Here is a 20,669-nt window from a genome sequence, read left to right as displayed (position 1 = left end):
TGTCTACGTATTCTTAATATTGATTGTTTCATTCCAAGGCTTTGTTTCATGTTACCTCACATAGGATTGGTTTCAACCCTATCACAATATGACAAGTTCTATGCGACTAGAAAATAACTTGGCATTTGGGATGACAAGCTACACTTTCCCTCAAGCAAATCCTTTACTCTACATAATGTACATCATGTACTAGTTTTGATGACCAAAAGCCTTCTATATATTGGACAATTGGATTATGCGAGTTATTATGTGTCTTTTTGTGATTTTGTATGGAAGATTATCCATAGAAGACTTGTCTTTGCTTGAGGCACCAATCCTTTATTTGTATTTACGTCTCTTGACCATGTCTTGATTATGGCTGACATACCATATGTTAGATATGCTCAATGTCTCACCCTCGTGAGGTGCCACCAATGATCCACAATGCTCTAAGTTGTACGACCCCCATTATGAGGAGAAGCCATGTGTGAGTGATGTCTCTTGACTTGTATGTTAGATGAGGTCTATGTGACCGGATGGCAAAAAGGTCACCTTTGTGGATCTAGCCTCATTTGGGTTAAATAGAGTAGTTATATTGGTAGCAACTTGAGGCATAATGCATCAAGTTGTGGGATGTAGGAGTTAGCAGAGATCCCTATTTTGGGGTCTAGGGGCTACAGAAGTGGCCCTTGTCTAGGGGATCAATGGCCCTCCCTAACATAATGCCCTTGGCCTGATGGTAAATGGAATTCCCTAACCGACTAGGAAAGGTTCATAATATGGTCAGACAAGCCAGCTCGACTACCTTCCCAGGCTATAAAAGAAAGACCCCTCCAAATCCATCATCAATCTATCTTTCACCGAGTAAGAGTTCTTCCAACTACCCTTAAGCTCTTCATATATCATCTATCTAGATCGCCATCTAAGCTTCATAGTGGAAATGCACAAGTGGACAAAGCCATCTTTATATCACATTATTTGAAATTAAAGAAATTTTTGTTTTTCTCATATTTACTATGTATTCTCTACTCCTTGCTCAAATTTTGCCCATTGCACCATGTATTTTCTACATGGTATCAGAGCCCAAGGGACTTTGAGGAGTGAAGAGTATGTGAAAGGCAAAGGCTTCAATAGCCAAGAGGAGAAATGTCTTGTGTTGCATCAGGTAGTAGTGCTAGCACATCATGTGGTGTTGCTGCTATACCGACAGTTCAAACACCGACGATTCAGTTGAAGTCAAGTTAGATGATAGAACTACACTTTGTGGAAGTTTAAAATTACAACTATCCTTGATTCTTATGAGCTTCTGGAGACGGTGTTGGGAACTGACATAGAACTACAACCTATCCTCGGCCCATCAAATTCAAGTGTTATCATTCCTCCACATGTAGATCTTCTACAGGCTTGGAAACAAAGGAATGTAGATGCATTGTGTACATTTGGTTACAAGTTGTTCTGATAGTGTTTTGACCTTGATTCAGCATACAACAAGGGCATCAGAGACTTAGAACATATTGAGAAGTCAATATAAAATGTGAAATCAAATGAGGATTTAGAACTTGGAGAATCAACTACCAATAGAGAAGTTTACTGAAGGAGAGATAGTTAAAGCATTCATCACGCAGATCAAGAATCGATATGACTAGATGGATGGCTCTAGGATACAAAAGGCTAGTAAGGAGCTAGCTCAAAGTTGTCTTTGGATTTATCCACCAAAGTTTGATGCATTGGTAACTGCCACCCTAAACGCTCACATGAGACCCCAACCTTTGGCGTTTGAGAAATTTAGTGCACTACTAATGAAGGAGCAGTTGTGGCTTAAAGCCCGAGAAGGTAGCAACAGTGAAGATGTTGCATTCCTTGCCAATGTAAAAGGCGAAGGTGGTTCCTCTACCAATAGTGATTAAAAAAAAGGACAGTAAGAAAATTTCAAGGAGAATGCTTCTACTATAAGATGAAAGGGCATGCCATTGCAAATTTATGTCAAGAAGACAAATGAAAAGAATGGCATCGTGAAGACTAAAGGGAAGGAGACAGCCAATACAATTGAAGCAAAGTTGGAGTTATTCATGGCAACCATTTAGGAATTATGTCCCTCCATATAATAAATATGCACCCCTCACTCATGGGTACTGGATAGTGGCACCTCTTGTCACATGACCAACAAGAAAGGTCTATATTGTTGTATGCAACCTCTATAAGAATCCATCACTATGACAATTGAGAATGATGCAAAATGTCGTGTTGAGGACACAAGTACTATTTCCTTTGTTGCTACAAATGGTGAACTTAAAAATCTTTCAAATATATTGTATATTTTAGATATTAATAGAAATCTACTATCATTTGCTTCTAAAACTAATCTTGGCCATGAGGTGAGATTCAGTGAAACACGTGCAGAAATTATTGACAGTGTTGGCAAAGTTTTCGATAAAGAAGAAAGAAGAAACAAGCTATATAAGCTAAGTGCTCTTATAACCACCACTAGTGTGAGTATAAGTAGACTTTGGCATGAAAGATTTGGTCACATTTGTTTTACAGTGTTAAAGAAGATACATACGCAAGGTATAGTTGCACACCTACATGTAGTAACTAAAATGAAGGAACTCTATGAAGCTTGTATTATGGGCAAGCAATAGAGAAAGGCATTTCCACAAGAAAGTAAAATAAGAGAAAGCTCCTCTAAAGTTGGTGCATACTAACTTGTGCAATAAAATGCCTACACAAGTCTTGGGAGAGTCTTCTTATTTTATACATCGATGACTATCATAGGAAGATGTGGGTGTACTTCCTTTGTGGTAATGCTCAAGTTTTTGGTAAGTTTAAAAAATGGCTAAAACTTGTTGAGAATGAAAAATGACAGTGTGAAAGAAGTTTAGAACAGATGGTAGTGTGGTGAGCTCAACTCAAAGGAGTTTGAAGACTTTTGCAAGAGCAAAGGGATTAAGTATCAATTGATGATGCCTCGTACACCTCAGCAAAATGGCATTTTAAATTTGTAGTCTACATTCTCAATCGGAGTTATACAAAGGCTCTTAAGGGCCAAGCTCCTCATGAGGCCCTATTTTGGTAAAAAACCATCTATCTTATATTTTAGAACTTTTAAATGTGAATGTTATCCACATGTTTCAAAGGATAAGAGAAACAAGTTAAAACCAAAAAGCACAAAATAAATCTTCTTGGGTTATAGTGGTAATCAAACGGCTTACAAATTGTATGACCAAGAGGCAAAGAAGATCATAGAGAGTTGTGATGTGGTGTTTAAGGAGCAACCACATATAGTGGACGAGGTGAATATAAGTTATTCCACTTTATCATCCAACAAAAAAGTAGTACACTATGAATATATTCTAAGAGATGTCCTTACCCTGAAGAAGGAGGAGAAAGCATCATCTTTAGATGATGAGGAAAAGGTTCACCAACCTGTAATCATGGCACTAGAAAAGCCATTGCCGTGATGGGTGAAGCAGCTCTATGATCATAGTAATCCTATGCCTACCACTGTTGAGGAAAATGTAGATGGACCAGGAAGCCAACACACTTGGAAGAATCACTTACTCATCCAACATGGAGAGCAGTTATTTAAGCTGAGTATGACAACATAATGAAGAATGATCCTTGGGAGCTAATGGATCAACCAAAAAGGAGAAAGATTAATGGCACCAAGTGGATCCAAAAGATAAAGTACAAGGTTGATGGAAGCTTAGAAAAATACAAAGCCAGATTAGTTACATAGGGTTTTTCACACATTGAAGGATTTGATTTTTGAGAATCAATTGCTCCAACTACTAAAGTACTTGCAGTGGCCACTCCCATAAAAAGTGGACAATTTACCAAATGGATGTTAAATCAACATTCTTGTATAGAGACCTTAAGAAGGATGTCCATGTGGCTCTCAACCATCGAGTTTGAGGCCCCCTATTCTAAGAACAAAGTTCATACGCTAAAGAAGGTATTGTATGGCTAAAAGAAACCCTCATAGCATGGTACCAATGAATAGATAAATTCTTTTTAGGCTTGAATTTCAAAAGATGTGCCTCAAATGCTAACTTGTAGGTTTACATGGATGGTGAAAAGCCTAAAGTGATTGCCCTATATGTGAATGAATTTTTTATTACACGTCACTATGAAAATATAATCCATCATATTCCAAATACTTTGAGCTTTGAAATGACAGACGTTGCACTATTGTTTGGGGATTGAAGTCTAGAAAAAATCTTCATCTCTCAAAAGAAGTATGCATAGGAGATCTTAAAAGCATTTGGCATGATCGAGTGTAAGAAGATAGCTATACCTATGAAGGTCAATGTGAAGTTATCCATTCACCATACATCAGCACTAGCAAGCATTAGGAGATATAAGAGATTGGTTGGCAACCTCATCCACTTGTACAACACTAGGCCAGATATCAATTTTGATGTTGGCGTTTTAAGTAAGTTCTCAAACAAGCCACCAGAAAGTCATTGGAAAGTTGAAATGCAGTTGCTCAGATACTTGAAGAGAACTCTTGACTATGGTATCACATACAATTCTGAAAGTGCTCTTTTGAAAAACTATGACAATTGATAAACTTGCAAATACTTGGGCAAAAGCTCCTATAATTCACTAACAAAAGGATAACTTGCAAAACTAACTCACATGCAAGGGCAAGAAGATAAATGGTAATGTTGTACATTTTCTAAAGTCCTTCAAAACACCCAACTACAACATGATTGGGAGGTAATCACCAACACAACGCCTCCTAAATGTAACATTGAGTAGTGGAATTAGTCTATTTGCATATCTAAGAGGAACCAATTTCCATTTGACCAAAATATATAAAAAATTAGCGTGTCTTTTCTAAATGGTTGAGGAACATCTATAAGAAGCTCAAGATATTACATCATTTTAATTATTATTCAATGAATAGAATCATTAAGTCATTAGCATCTAACATTTTCCTAGATGTATAGCTATAGCAAATGAGCAAAATTAACATGAAATAGTTCACCTCATGGGCTAATTGCTTATTAGAATTCACTAACATATATTGGCAAAGCCAATGTGGAATGTCTTTACGAGGAAAGCTTATACATGAGGGTAATACCCATACATTGCAAGGGAAAAGCTTACACAAGGGTTCATTAGTCTCAGCTATAGAGCAAGTCAAACTGTAGATTGAATACAAAAGGAGACAAGGCTCAAATGATTGATAAATATTAAACTCTCGAGGGGGAACCATAGTAAACTAGCAAGCCACTACACTTCATACTCTTTTTCGTTTGAAAAGGCACAAGCAAAAGATGTTAGTAGACTTGGTTAATAAGAGCAACACACACTTGCAAGCTCTACACATTGACCAATTTGTGAAAGTATGTTACATAGCATATTACTAGTTCTCTTTTAGATACATATCAACTCCACGCTCAAACCTTCTATGTGATTGTTAGCCACTCTTAAGACGTTTTGTTGATGGGAGTTGCAAACCTAAAGCTTGTTCTACCTCGCATTTAAACATTCCTCGCCCATGTGCCAATTAAGAACAGGCCAAAAGGCAATCCCTTCATGTAGAGACTTCATGTCTCTAGATCTCAAAGTTAAGGGGTATGTAGAGCCAAGAATTGCAACATGGAAATAAACCACCACCCTCAGTTGTATGAAAATGTACTCATGTTGCTAACATCATAGTAAATTAAACTACTGATTTAGAGAAGACTAGGCATTTGCAAGTTGACAATTATCAGAGACCTGTTAGGACGAGCTCGGGGCAAAGGTAACACATAATAACTCCAAGGATGGCTAGTGTTAAAAGAAGAGTGACAAATGGTGCCTATTTCTGTCGTCACCAGAAGGGTTCACCAGATACAAAGAGGGACTTACATTATACTCAGAAGACTTTACAGAGGCTGTTACACGCTGATCAACAAGAGCTTATGACCAGATGCAAATGTTCATTCAATTTGCTGGCTATGCACGCTTATGCCATTGTATGCCTAGCACTCTCAGAAAGTTTATGTACCTTATGCCTGATTGTTGAGTTTATGAGCATTTGTGTACATTCGTAACATGTGAGCTACAGTGCAGGCAACTACTTTTAAAAATCTAAGTCAGAAGGGGGAGGCACAAATATAAACCACACTAAACACTAATAACATGCTGTGGAGTGATTTCAGAAACTGCTTTCTTTTAGGATAGCAGATGCAAGCAGCCATCACCAAATGGCAAGAACAGAGCGACTAAACCCAAAAACCTTAAGTTCAAATAATGCACCACAACAAGCATGGCAATGATTAAAGACATGCCAGGAATCAAGTCCAATAGGCAGATGGAAACAATGACAAGTTTCAATAGAAACAGTCTCTTCCTATGAAAGATGGCCGGATGAATTGCTTGATGTGAATGTATAGGATGTTTCTCAAACTCAATCCACAATATCGGAGCTCAAAACTGTGTTAAGGAACATACAACTTTTTCATTTGACACTCAAAACTTTCTGCTCTTAAGTAGTCAGTCATCGTTCTCACCAGGGTCCTCCAGAAGATAGTTGGCAGCAAGAAGCTCATTTCTATCACAAGCCAGAAAGGCTTCTATGACACGAGCCCGATCAAACCCCAAAGCTTCAAGCTGCACAACAATCAGCTTTGTCAATCTGACAAGTTTGAAAAACATTTGCACCAAACAGCTTGCTAAAAGAATCCGCTACAAACTCAGGGTAGCTCCTCTTTTGCATTTCACTAAGGTAAGATAAGTATAATTCCAATAATGGTGTTTGGCCTCAATAAGTTCATTGATTATTGTGTCAACATTGGCACCCACATAAAAATGAAACAAAAATCTACATGAGAACTGGAACCAGGGATTGAATTCCACCGAGACAAGCATTGCAATTCAATCTAATAACAATAACAATGAGGTGGAACCATCAAGGGACTCATAAGGTGACTTGGCAAATAGTCCATAGAAGTATCTCCTTGCATGCCAGGTACACAGTTATGGAGACCTAAAAACTACTCAGCCTGATACACAATTTATGGAGATCTGAACACTACTCAACCTGATGCACAATCTCGACCTCTGTAAAATAGGCAAACCTGCCAAACGGCCTTTCATCTACGTGGCTATCCACTTTCTTACCAGTTTTGAGAAAATCAAGCTATGCAAGCAGACGGTAATGTGTTTGTGACACTTGAAACCTGTGCACATTCACCTTCACAAAACTTGGATCCTGCAAAAGGCCTGCAGAAGCCCTGTTTGATAGTATATACCAAACCTTTGCAAAACATAATAATTTCAGGTAAAGATCCGACATAGCATGCATTGTTTGGAACCACATCAGGCTTTCAGGAATCATGCTATCTGTCGGCATCCACCCAACATTTAAGCATTTTCCCCAAAACAGGCCCAAACTAGGGCCTTTGGCCCAATGCACCCCTGAATTTGGGGCTTTCACCCAGATGTGAAAGACATAGACATTATGGGGCTCTGGCCTCAATGTCCCTTTAAAGTTGGAAAAATGCTCAAATTTGTGCACTCATAGATAATGACAACCACCTAATACTCAAAGCTCACATTCAGACTGAGATGTAGACACCCTCAGAAGAAACCTCTAAGGTGGTGGCAGTCCTTATAAACAATGACTAACGTGTTTGTGATGCTTGAAACCCACAAACGCCTCTGCAAAACTTGGGTCCTGCAAAAGGCCTGCAGAAGCCCTGTTTGATATATATTCCAAACCTTTGCAAAACATCGTAATTCCAGGAAAAGACAATGATGATCCTCTAAAATTTTAAGCTAACATTCAGAATGGGATGTAGATGTCCCTCAGAAGAAACCTCCCTATAACCCCCCTCTCTCTGTATCTGTGGCACAATGCACACAATATTCACATACGATGTTCTAGAGGGTGAGTAAATTCCTTTCTGACTACAAAAAGACAAATGAGAAAGCTCAAAATACCCGCTCAATAGCTGCTCTTTCTTCAGGTGTGACATTTATAGACTGGGGCATTGCTTCAGCGATGTGGCCAAGAAGATCCCTAAGAAAAAGCACAGAAACAAGCATAAACCATAAGCATATGCCAGTCCACATGGCAATTTGAAGCATAACCATAATCTCATGAGGCACTATGTAAATCAAGGTAACTAACCCTTCTGCTCCTTCTCCCCCTGTATCATTTATAAGCCGGAGGAACTCTCCTCGGTTTTCATTAATCAAATGCAGCAAGTGAGGATTTTGCTTCCCAAGCTCCTGCAACATAGGCTGTACAACTCCCAAACAAAAAAAAGAGTCACACACACACACACCCCCACCCACCAGGTAGAGAGTTTTTTAAGAAAAAAATTCACACCTGTAGTATCTGTGGATTTGCTTGAACCATACTCCTCAGGGCCTGAAACTGCATGAGACGAGATTTAAATTTTTCAAGACGCATGTATTATATGCAGCACTGCAGAAACTCAACAAAATGGACATTCTCCTGCAGTCCCCACACAAATCAACTTCCAGCCTCAATAAACTGTTTCAAAGAGCAGCAGAATAACAAATGCACATAAAAATGACCTTTTAAAACAAATTCATTCGATATTATTTTAGAGTCCAAGTAAAAAATAGGGAAACAGAAGGAACCTGCCTGGCAAGGTGTACAAGCGGCAGTGGGTGTGAGTGCACAGTGGAAAGGAAAGTGAACATAGAGTGAAAGAAAGGACAGAGAGACAGAAGGAAGACAGATAATGAAGTAACAATCTGACTGGAACTGAATGATACAAGACTGATCTCTGTCAGCAACGCCCAGCCCGAGGCATCCATGTGGGCACCAGACTGAGGCAGGAGATGAAGATGATAACGATGGAGGACTGGCTGAGAAGATGATCTATATGAAATGAATGTGGTGGAGTGGAACTGCCAACTAGCTATATATAGCCAAAACTGGCCAGCCTGATCTAGAGGTCCAAAAAAGATGGCCGGCCTGAACAGTCTGCCCACTAACTAATGCCATCACCATGCCGAGAAACAAATGCACAGGTGCCACATCCACCAAAATCATCTAGGACACATAAATTGACAAACAAATACAAAGTCAAAGGTCCAAAAGTCATTGTCTAACTCAAATTGAGGCTCACAAGAAGGAGATGACCATACATGTCATACGTGGCTCTTCGATCCTAAATCTGGCAAAATGGCAAGATGACCATACAACCGCGTCTCTAATATCATCCCCCTTTGAAAGGGATAGGGGGTGCAAGGGAACCACAAAATATAGAACTTGTGAGATAGGTGGTGCAAGGGAACCACAAAATATAGAACTTGTGAGATAGATGGTGCACAAACAGAAGTCAAGGAATCCACAACCACATCTCCGATATCGTCCCCCTCTAAAAGAGGACGAGGGATGCAAGAAGAGCACTAGAGAAGATAGTGGGGGATGAGGTAGAACATATGGGACGGGTGGTGCACAAATGGAAACAAGTGTAGTGATGGGAAGATGCCTTAGAGGGTCCCTAACAATGGAAGGAGAATAGTGATTATACAGCCCCCTCTCCTACCAACATATCACAAGAATGGCTTCTAATGAAGAGTCCTCAATAAAGAGGGCCTGCCTTATGAAGACAACCCAAATACCAAGTCTCATAGGGCCATGAACTTAGAGGAGATGAAAGCCCAAGTTCTGAACATGTAGGACTTTCAAGAAGGAGCTTGAAGATAGACAATCGAGCAATAGAGGCAAGGTGCCAATACTAGGAATAGACACCAATGAGATGTCCACTATAGTCACTATACCCTCAAAGTAAATGGAGACCCTAGAGCCAATCTCTCCTCATGCATGGAGTCTACCATAGAATAACCAAACTTTATTACCTAATGTCACTTGAGTCTACCCCACAAGAGAAGCTTTGCCTCATTCACACAAGGATCGACCTAAGGGTCCTAACTGCCTGTAAGTCTCCTATCAGAAATTTTAGCACTAGACAAGGATAGTTGCTTGTGCAAACCAAGCCAAAGTGGACTAGTGCCGCACTTCGTTCTAAGCCACCTCCTCCTATGCTAGAACATTGTGTTTCAATCAGGGTGGCATCTTTCTAGGCTGTCTGATCAATTTGCGAGCTGTTAAAGGCTGCATTTCTGCCTCCAACCTTTGTTCACCCTGTGTTTTATAGTCCAAACTCACTGCCCAACAGCGTTACGGTCTTCTCACCTTGGATATTCCATGATCTTAATTGTCAGAGTGAAGCAATGCGGAAGCGAATGACCGTGACAAAAAGTGAACAGAGAGAGGAGAGAGAGAGAGAGAGAGAGAGAGAGAGTGAAATGCAAGAAATCTGTAGTGAAGAATGCTGTATAAGGATGCAGATTATGCACGGGTGCAGAGAAAATATATGCATGTGTCTCCACTTCAAGGATCTCGATCTCCGTCAGTCCCAAGAGCAATCTCCGCAATCAGCAGACTGAAATCTGTCAGAGACAAAGTGTAGACTGCTGGAAACTCAGCCTATTTATAGGCTGTAAATGATATCAATAAATGATCGGGTCGGCCGAATGCAGTTGATTGATGCAGTCGAACAGTCACGTAGCACTACTGGCGTGGCCGCGTGCGTCAAGGAAATGACTCTCAACACCTCCCCCTCTCAGATCCTGGACAAGGCAGTAGACGGAGGGATCTAGAGTGTCGGTGAAGTAAATCCTAGGGAAGTGCCTTCGTAAACAAATCTGTAAGATTGTCTTCGGTCTTACAATATTCCACATCAATGGTCTCATCCAGAAGCTTCTCCCTGATGAAGTGATATTGGATCTCTATGTGCTTCGTCTGGGCATGGAATACAAGATTCCATGCCAAAGCAATGCAACTCTCATTGTCGCAATGCAGGATAGTAGAACAAGTCTAGGGTCCTCCAATAACCACCGAAGCCACACAGTCTCACATGTGGTAGAAGACGTAGCCCAATACTCTGCCTCAGTCGAAGATAGGGCTACCGTGGGCTGCTTCTTGCTACTCCAAGCAATAGCACCAACACCCAAGGTAAAACAATAGCCTATAGTAGACTGCCTTTGATCCACATCGCCAGCACAATCCGAATCACTCCAACCTACAAGAACAAGATCAAAAGCACCTATACCTGCTGGATAGGAAATCCAAGGGTCAGAGGTCCCCCTCAAAAACCAAAGTATCCTCTAAGTAGCCTACCAATGCACCTGCTGAGGTGCACTCATAAACCCAACCAAAAGGCCTACAACAAAACATAGATCAGCTTGTGTGTTGAGCAACCAAATCAATGATCCAATCAGCTGACGGTAGCAGGTAGCATCCGCCAAAGGAGAATCTGCGTGTGAAGTGGCCTTCCAATTCGGATCCATGGGAGCATAAATAAACCGGCAATCCTCCATCTCAAAAGTCACCAAGAGCTCCTCTACATATCGCGACTGAGAGATGAAAATCCCCCTATGAGACTGATAAAACTCGAGGGCCAAAAAGAAATGGAGAAGTTCTAAATCCGTCATCTCGAACTTCTAATATAGGGCTGCCTTTGTCTCTTCGGCCTTCTGGGCATGATCACCTATAACAATCAAGTCATCAACATACAAAACAAACACATGACCACCCTCGAAAGTGAGCACATAAAGCTACGGATCAGCCCTAGAGTGTCGATATCCCAACTTGGCCTGGAGAAACGAATCAATCTTCTCATTCCAAGCACATCGAGCTTGCTTCAAGCCATACAAGGCCTTCTTCAATCTGTAAACCTTTCCATCTAAGGAACCAAAGCCAAGAGGCTGCTCTACATAGATCTCCTTCTTCAAATCACAATTCAAGAAGGCCGACTTCGCATCCAACTGAAAGACAGGCCATCTCTTATGACCAACCAAGGCAAGAACAGCATGAATAGTCCCCATGCGAGTAGTAGAGGCAAAAGTATCATGGAAATCAACACCTGGGCACTATGCAAAACCTTAAGCAACAAGGCGAGCCTTGTGCTTGTCCAAAGAGCCATCGCTATGGTACTTGGTCTTGAAGACCCATTTGACACCAATCACCTTCTTATGAGAGGGACGAGGCACAAGGTACCAAGTGCCATTGCACTCAATAGCCTCCAACTCGACTTCCATCGCCTTCCGCCAATGATCAGACTGTAAAGCCTCCTTCACTAATGTAGGCTCTCTATCCTGCATAACACGGAACATCAAACAGTAGCTAGAGCAAAGAAGCTCCATAGTATACGCATGGTGCCGCTGTGAGCTCCACAGTCCATCCTGTGGTTGCCACTTCTCAGGGACCCCCTCAATCCCTAAATCTTGGAGCGTGTCACGACCCAACGAGGAGGAGGCCGAATCAAGCCTTGCCACTCTCCATCTGCTGTTTCTGAAAGGTCCATCATCAACAAAGAACCAATCTGTGAATCCGATGGCTAGGTAGAATAGTAGGCTCCTCATCCAAAGAAGAGTCCTCAAGAGACACAAACTCGAGAGGAACGATCACTAGGGCCCAGCTATCACCAGGATCTCCAAGTACAGGGTGATCCTCACCCCCCTCTGGGGTTGGAACCTCCACAAACCAAACATCACGGCTCGTGTAGACATCCCGCTTAACAGGATCATACAATCGGTAGCCTTCAGATTGCGAGCTATAGCCCACAAACACCTGTCTTCTAGCAGCTGCTTCAAATTTGTCACGTTGTGTCTTCAGAATATGAACATAAGCATCACACCCAAAAACCCTAAAATAAGAAACATCGGGCTTTGATCCAAAGTACGCCTCAAAAGCAGTCATGCCAACAACGACGGAAGTAGGAAAATGATTAAGGATGTGAACTGAAGTAGCCACAGTCTTAGCCCATAAACACTGAGGTGTCAGACGATGCTCCATCATAGTACATGCCATCTTGATCACATTGCAATTCTTCCGCTCCAAAACACCATTCTCCTGAGGGGTGTTTGTATTGGCAAACTCCTAGTGTATACCACGATCTGCACAATACCAAGCAAACTCATTAGAAACACATTCTCTGCCCTTATCCGATCATAAGGTATTCAACTTTCACCCCGATCGATTCTCCTCAAAGAGCAACTAATCCTTGAAGTTGGAGAAAGCCTCCAACTTCAGCTTTAAGTTATAGGCCCATGTCATCCTCCCGTAATCATCTTCAATGAGCATGAAATACAAACTCCCTCGAAGGGATTCCGTCCTCCTCGATCCACAAAGATCGGTGGAAACAAGCTCCAAGGGCACTGAAAACCACCTCGAAGCCTTGTTGGAAACATCACGAGTCTGCTTCCCACGGATACAAGATACACAAGGCTGCTGACTCACCACAATATCTGGCAAACCTCGCACAAACTGGTCCTTAGACGCCTTTCGAAGGTATTCATAATTGAGGTAACCAAACTGAGCAAGCCAAAGCTTGAACGGAGTTTGAAAGGTAAGAAGAAGAAAAGGCAAGGTAGAAGAGAACCGCAACTTGTAGACTCCATTCTCCTCATAACTTGAAGAAAAAACCGCTCTCGATCCTCAATCAAGAATCCAAAAAGAATCCACATCAAATTCGACCAAGAGGCAGAGGGTACAAATCTTGTGCACCGAGAGAAGATGATAACCCAACACCGGCACATAAAGTATCTCAAATGCATGGGCACCACCACGCCCATCTGGAATAAGATGCATATTGCCTTGTCCCTGAATAGAAATAGACGAACTATCTCCAACAAGAATCTGACCATGAGAAGGCCACAAATGAGTAACACCTGCTGAAGAAGTCAGATGCCTAGAGGCACCACTGTCAACAATCCACTCCCGAGTAAATGGAGCAGTCAACGCAACATTAAAAGCCGATAGGGTCGAATCCTCAACCACCTCCCTTGTCGGGTCAATCCTTCTTCCAGCGACCTGTTTTGCCACAAATGTGACAAGTCGACTCCTTGTCTTTGTCCTTCATAAATTTGTCTTCCTTCTTCTTCTTTTGGTCCTTTCTTTTCTTCTAAGAGGATTGACCAAGCAACTTCAAATTTCGAAGTATTGGTTCCTTTCAGTTGCTCCTCTTGGTCCAAGAACATAAGAACCAACTCTTCCCACCAAAGAGTCTCAAACCTCCCTAAAGCAATCAAGGCAGAATAAAAACCACTGAAGCAAGGCGGTAACTATGAAAGAAGAGTTATCACCATATCTTCAGGAGTGATCACCTTCCCTGCATTTTGAACTTGCATTTGAAGCTGCCTTAGCTTGTTGATATGCTCCCGCATGGATAATGACTTATTGACACTCATAGTCCTCATTTGCACTTCCAAAGAAACTCACTTCATGATGGTCATCCGATTATACATCTGATCCAACTCCAACCATCGTCAAATGCTCTATATGAGAGATAACAGTTGTAGTACATGAGAAAAATAAAAACAAGTGAATGTATGCATTGAGTTTATCCCAATGTGCCTGAGCCTTTGCCAACTCCGCCTTCTCACTGAAAGAGAGTCTGGACTCGTCTCGCAAAGAAGAACGATTGATAGCCTCCGTAACAAGCTCCGCCAAATCACACGACTCCAATATGGCAAGCATCATGATCCACCACATGCGATAGTTCTCACCATCCAGCTTTTGATCTGAAGGAAGAGCCAATAGGATGGGCACCTTCCAGTCCATGATCACCTGAAACTCTACCTTGGCCTCAGAAGACATCTTCACCTACAATGCATGCACAAAGACAAAAAGCAACCCCCTCTGACTGTGAAAATACAACCTGCTAGGGCTGAGAGTCACTCGTCCCGTTCCTTCTTCACCCGTCGAAGGCGATAAAAATGTAAAAATCTGCACTTGAAGGCCAAAAACGCAGCCTTCTTCACTCTCTAACAACAAAAACAACATCAACTTCAGTAAATCTTCTCTTTTCTCGCACTCCCACGCTCGCCTCAATCTTATTTCGATGTGCAGCCCACCTACTCGCACTTAAACGCTGAAAATGCAGCCTTGTGTTGCGCTAAAAACTCCTCTTCAGATAGAGGAGCACCCTAGATCGGTCCTTCAAATGCTCTGATACCATGTCAGAGTGAAGCAATGTGGAAGCGAATGACTGTGACAGAGTGAACAGAGAGAGGAGAGAGAGAGAGAAAGAGAGTGAAACGCAAAAAATCTGCAATGAAGAATGCTATATAAGGATGCAGAATTATACACGGGTGCAAAGAAAATATCTGCGTATGTCTCCACCTCAAGGATCTCGATCTTCTTCAATCCAGAGAGCAATCTCCGCAATCAGCTAACAGAAATATGTCAAAGACGGTGTAGACTGCTGGAAACTCAACCTATTTATAGGCTGTAAATAATATCAATAAATGATCAAGTCAGCTGCATTAAATGCAACCGACTGATGCAATCGGGCTGTCCGACTATTGCCACGTGGCCGGGTGCATCCAAGAAATGACTCGACACAAATATCATCATCTCTGCTGTATAGCAATCAAATGGACCCAAAATAGATTGAAGTCATCACATTTTAAGCCACTTTCTCCATCAATTGCAATGTTTCTTGTGTTTCCTTGTAGGTTTCTTGAAGGATATCCATGACAGACCAATATGATTGGTGGAACTATGTGGATTGGAACCGAGAGAACCATCAAATTAACAACCAAGACCGTGAAGACCCACATTCACAAAGTTGTGGCCATGAGGATCGTACAAAGTGTCAAGATCAACATAGTAATCGTGACACGGATCATAGGACAGATTGTGACCAAGTTCCTTCTTGACCGTCATGATATCATTCTCTCTATGTTTCATCTTCCATGGCTACTAGTCCACGATTGGCTATTATGGCACCCTATGCAAGCGCCTATCCTACTCTTATTATTGCATCAAAAAAGTTGAAAGAGACAAACTACCTTTTTATGGTTGTGCAAAGTTGAGTGCATCCTTGACATCTTTGTCCTATGGGATTTTGTGACAGTCCCTATTGCCCAACCTACCATGGATCTCCATGATGAATCGACCACCAACTTGGTAGTTTTATGGGATCAACTCAACACTAGAGCCACTCTTTCCTCTTTTTCACTTGTGCAAATTGGGTGCTTGTGCATGTAAGATGTATCCCCGCCACTACAAAGGTTTGGAAGAGATTGGCATCTCTTTACTGAGTCAAGACATTTAAGCATCTCATAACCCTCGAGTTGAAGCTTCCACTATGCTCTATCTCACAAGTTCTAACAAAATGGAGGAGATTCAAAATGAGCTTGCTGTTAATCTAAAAAGGTATTACAAACTATTTAGCTCTTTTAAACAGCCCCAAAACTCAAATGATACCAAACTTTCATTATAAAGAACTGCATGCCTAGAGAGTTTGTGCATCCCATATGCAAAACCCAAATTTGGGAGGATAATTCTACATCTATAAATAGATAGGCTACCCACCATTGCATCCTTGTTTTGCATGTCACATAAATCCTCCCATAGCTGTTGATGATGAAAAAAACTTACTATCTATTTGAAGTGCAATATGAAATTTAGCAAATTTCACCTGAGGATTGGTTCTTAAAAAATCCAAAGCACCTGGAGCACCTCCACCGAGACCAGGCATACCCTGAAATTAATGCGAACATGGCACATATAAATCACCATGGCTCATTATACTTATAAGACAGAGATATAGATGGTATGATTTGACAACCTGAGGAAAGAGATCCAATGGTGCTGCATTTGGTCCTCCACCTGGTGCAAGCTGGGAAGGAGCGGCAGGTGCTGGAGCTGCAGTTGCAACTGGTACTGGAGCTGTGGCCCCTGTGGCAGCTGGAGCAGAAGCAGGAACCGGAGCCCAAGGTGCTGGAACAGCAACCTCAGCTGAATCAGGAATGCCCTGAAAAACAGTCATAAACGCTAAGGTAAACAGGTACAGAAGAGAATTGTTCTTAACCTGCCTTTGAAGAAGGCCTTACATTGTATAGGTATTCAACAGCTCTCTCTGGGTTGTTGTAAGCAGCACGTAGGGCCCGTAAAACAGTCTCTCTTTCCCAACTTCCACCGCCCATATCCATTATCATTTCCACAGTTTGTTCAAGATTGCTTCCAGCAACAAGGTTAGAGGCAGCTTGCCCATATGCATCTGCAGGCCTGCAAATGGCACATAAACTTAACTTGGCAGCCAACATTGCCCATGTAATATTTGAATCAAAAAGAATAACGGATTGATACTCACTGGGTGGACCCAGCATCTGGAACTGAGGCAGGTGTAGCTGCAGGTCTGTCGAAGGCATGTTCAAAATCAAGCACAAAACCATCATTTAACACAACCATAAACCATTTCAGTCATTGCTAAAAAAACACACACTTACACAGGTGGAGGAGCTGCTGCTGGTGAAGCAGGAGCTGCAGGGCTAGGAGCCGGTGCAGGAGGTGATGGGATTGGTGCAGTAATCTGCCAAATTAGCACTTAAGTTCAATGGTACTGGTTTACAACAAGCCAATTTCAGAGTTTTTCAAGCATGGAATAACCTGGGCTCCAGTTGCTGATGAAGTCCCCGATGATGCAGGTGGTGTTGCTTTACTCTATACCAGGTCAGCTAACAGTTTCAGACAGCTTGCAAACTAAAGAAAAGATCGGATCAACGGAAAGGCACTAAAAATCACCTTAGTTAGCATGACTACCAAAAAACTATTCTCTGTCACACTGTTGTCTTCCATTGTTGTTTCATCTTTTAAGACTTTGCCTTTGTATATCAGGAGCTGCTGAGAACAAGGGAAAGCCTCCTTCCCCTGTATATCTTCAATTCTTTTCTTAACTGCCATGACCTGCAAACCGAACTCATGTGTTGCATTAACTGAGTACGTCGAAAAAATGTTTTTAAACCAAAGCTCAGGCTACATCTAAGATAATCAGATGAGATAGGGCTGAATACAGCATTGAGCCAGTTATGAAGTGCCACAGGAGAATCACTTTCAATCTGTGACAACAAGCCCTGCTTCTCGCATTCCATCAGTCTCTGCTCAGTCCCAGAATCCTAATTGTCTAGCATGAAAAGTATGTACTTCAAATTGTATAGAAACATTGTAACAATTGTATTACAGAAGCTAGCAAGACACAGTGACGTTTGAGCTATAGAGCATAAGCAAGATAGACATTTGCTAATCCAATTAATAATCAGCACATCATTCCAGTTTACAATGTTCAATCTACATTCTGGTACCAGAACACCTCAATGAATGTGCATGTGCACAATAGCACTGGCCAAGCTAACGATCCAAATAGAATTACCTCAGAACAAAATAAAATTGTAGCCTCAAACAAATCATCCACTCCCTTGATGAAGTAAAAATTCAGTAATCATCTGGATATCATATCACTGACCTAGCTAACGACCCAAATTAAATTACCTCAGAGAAATAGAATTGTAGAGTGCTCAAACAAAGCATCCCCTGCCTTGATGGAGCTTAAAAGCTAGTAACAATCTCCATATCATCATGGTTGAATGGCATGCTACTCGCAGAATCCTCATTGCAACATCCTCTAGTTTTCAGTTGTCACGATCACATTGAAGAACTATCGCTTGATGTAAGCGCAACAGGATTAGATCGAAGCAATACAACAGCCAAGTAGACCCTATGATCAACAAAAACCTGGGTTCTGACCACTCCATGAGCCTTCTAACCACCTAATCCAGTCCAGCCGACGAACAGGACAGGGCTCATCATCCACGTCTCATTTCAAGCTCGGAAAGCAGGACAAAAGGACAAAGAAACGACAGGTTTCCGTGAAAATGAGAGAGGAGCACTTACTGTATCTGCAGTGTTGACATCTACGTCGAAATGGTTGCCCTTTAGGGTTTTGACAGACACTTTCATGGTGGATTGCGGGTGTCTGGCGGGAGCTTGTGCGTACGCTCGTCCCTGTCGAGGATGCGAAGGGAGGAATGCAGGCGGAAGGGGAGCCGGTAAAACCCACAGAAAAAGGGAGAAGGTGGAAACACAGAGTGGTGTGTACAAAAGGCCTGCTGCCAAAAGAAAAACTCTCGCGTCTCAACCCTCGTTCACACGCACAAAATCATTGCATAAAATGTGACACCCGGCCCACACACTATCTTGACCATTTACCTATCTTCAAATTAAAGACTTCAATATTGAATCAGGCCACTGGTGTCGTAGCCTTTGTCATTGGAGCGGAGCGTAGGTTGAGTATTGCAGATGCATGAGTTCAAACACTGGCTTCCACTTCCCAGTTACACATATCTATTTGCGTCTGATATTGAATCGACAAAGTAACAATTGGGAGAAGCTCAAATTTTTTGTGTCTGATATCGAATCGACAAAGTAACAATTGGGAGAAGCTCAATTTTTGTGTGTTTACAGAGACTAGCACTCTGCACTAAAACCTGCATAAGTGTGGGTCATTGGAGTGCCTGTAAAGCAACACTGTTTACTCCCCCTTTTCTCTTAGCACATTCCTCGTTAACCATACCGTACACCCTCTCAACTTACTCCTTGCAATATATAAACCACACACCACCCTCTCATTACTTCCTTAAAACAACATAATGCATCTCACTATGTCACAATATGGTCATAAACAACGCATATACTCACCACCACTATCTTGAAAATAACACTATTTCAATTTGCCAAGTAATAAAATAGGTCTACGTGTAAGAGTGATTTGTGAAGAAAGGGAATAGCACAAATGGAATACACACACACACACACACACACACATATGGCTATATTGCCATTCAGTCTACAAAGAGCTTCATTATGTAGGTTGTTATTAATGATGTTATATATCCTAAACTAAATCCCAAATGATTACAAGCACATAAGTGGCTAATATGTTTGAAACTCGATATCCTAAACAAACATAAAACCATCTTTGTATCAAAGTTGAATATTCGTTATCGTAAAGTTATTGATTACTAGGTGTACTTGTAAACCAACAATAAAAATGTTACATTGTCTTGTGCACACACTAAAACTTGAATGCTCTTTTAGATATATGAATGAGCAACTTTTGATTATACTACTTAATTACAATCCAATTGATCAATTTGTTCAACCTAACCTAACCTTAGGTTACGTTCAATTGTATTAACCTTAGCCTTTCATTGTGTGTGGGTGTGTGCGTGTGCCTGGTGTGTGGACCATTAATGCTACACTAAATGGATTTGTGCCTCTTCGATGGGGAGGAATATTTTTTTTCTTTTGAAAAGTCAACGTTGGTGAACTTAAACACCAGTTATAGTTAAGTGTTATGTAATCAAATGTTCACTTAGTATCACATTGTTTGTGAGATCTATCATTTTAATTCTTTAATTGACACAAAACCAACATGATGTAAATCTTTTGTGTTCAAACATTGAGCTTTGGAGCATTTACCTTATGTCATATCCCAATGTTAAAGACCAATTAAAAGTAATACTTAGTTCATGCTATTAAAAGCAATGTGCAATTGAGTAAGCAATGATCCAACACTAAGGATCACTTTCAAATATTCTATTTTGAGCCAAAATTTGACCTTCATATGCCCTTTGGTATATTCCTTTAAATTTTATGAAACAGCCCAAAACTTGATAGTGTTTCTGATTGGCATCATATCCATTCATCATGATTTTAATCCTAAGAAATGAAATTGTGTGCACATGCTATCAGCACATTGGTCTCCATGATGTTCTTCCATGTTAATGACAAACTCCTACAAAAGAAATTGCTATTTTGGCCTTCCCATAGAGTACATGTGAAATTTGAAGAGCAAATAGTCCTA

At 41.3% G+C, this 20,669-nt stretch overlaps 1 protein-coding gene across 3 annotated transcripts; it reads right to left on the bottom strand.

The window, feature by feature from the left end:
* Nucleotides 1-6,189: 6,189 nt before the first annotated feature.
* Nucleotides 6,190-18,920, bottom strand: LOC148018953 (ubiquitin receptor RAD23b-like). 3 transcript variants are annotated; one of them, XM_087701452.1, is made up of 13 exons: nt 18,698-18,854; nt 17,821-17,930; nt 17,552-17,713; nt 17,417-17,470; nt 17,257-17,339; nt 17,121-17,165; nt 16,861-17,035; nt 16,596-16,781; nt 16,446-16,508; nt 8,306-8,353; nt 8,105-8,217; nt 7,915-7,993; nt 6,190-6,582 (listed from the first exon to the last, which is right to left on the bottom strand). In XM_087701452.1, exons 2-13 carry the CDS (start codon nt 17,896-17,898, stop codon nt 6,466-6,468), a joined length of 1,203 nt encoding a protein of 400 aa, XP_087557578.1. In that variant the 5' UTR covers nt 17,899-17,930; nt 18,698-18,854; the 3' UTR covers nt 6,190-6,465. The 3 variants fall into 3 exon arrangements, with proteins under 3 accessions (XP_087557578.1, XP_087557580.1, XP_087557579.1); XM_087701454.1 differs by having other exon boundaries at nt 17,859-17,930; nt 18,698-18,712; XM_087701453.1 differs by lacking the exon at nt 17,821-17,930 and having other exon boundaries at nt 18,698-18,920.
* Nucleotides 18,921-20,669: the final 1,749 nt, after the last annotated feature.

Source organism: Lygodium microphyllum, chromosome 20 (genome assembly GCF_053477565.2).
Source record: "Lygodium microphyllum isolate KBCC chromosome 20, Lygodium_microphyllum_v1.1.10, whole genome shotgun sequence".
Taxonomy (NCBI): Eukaryota; Viridiplantae; Streptophyta; class Polypodiopsida; order Schizaeales; family Lygodiaceae; genus Lygodium; species Lygodium microphyllum.
The sequence above is the reverse complement of the archived record's forward strand: the minus strand, read 5'-3'. Positions and strand labels throughout refer to the sequence as shown.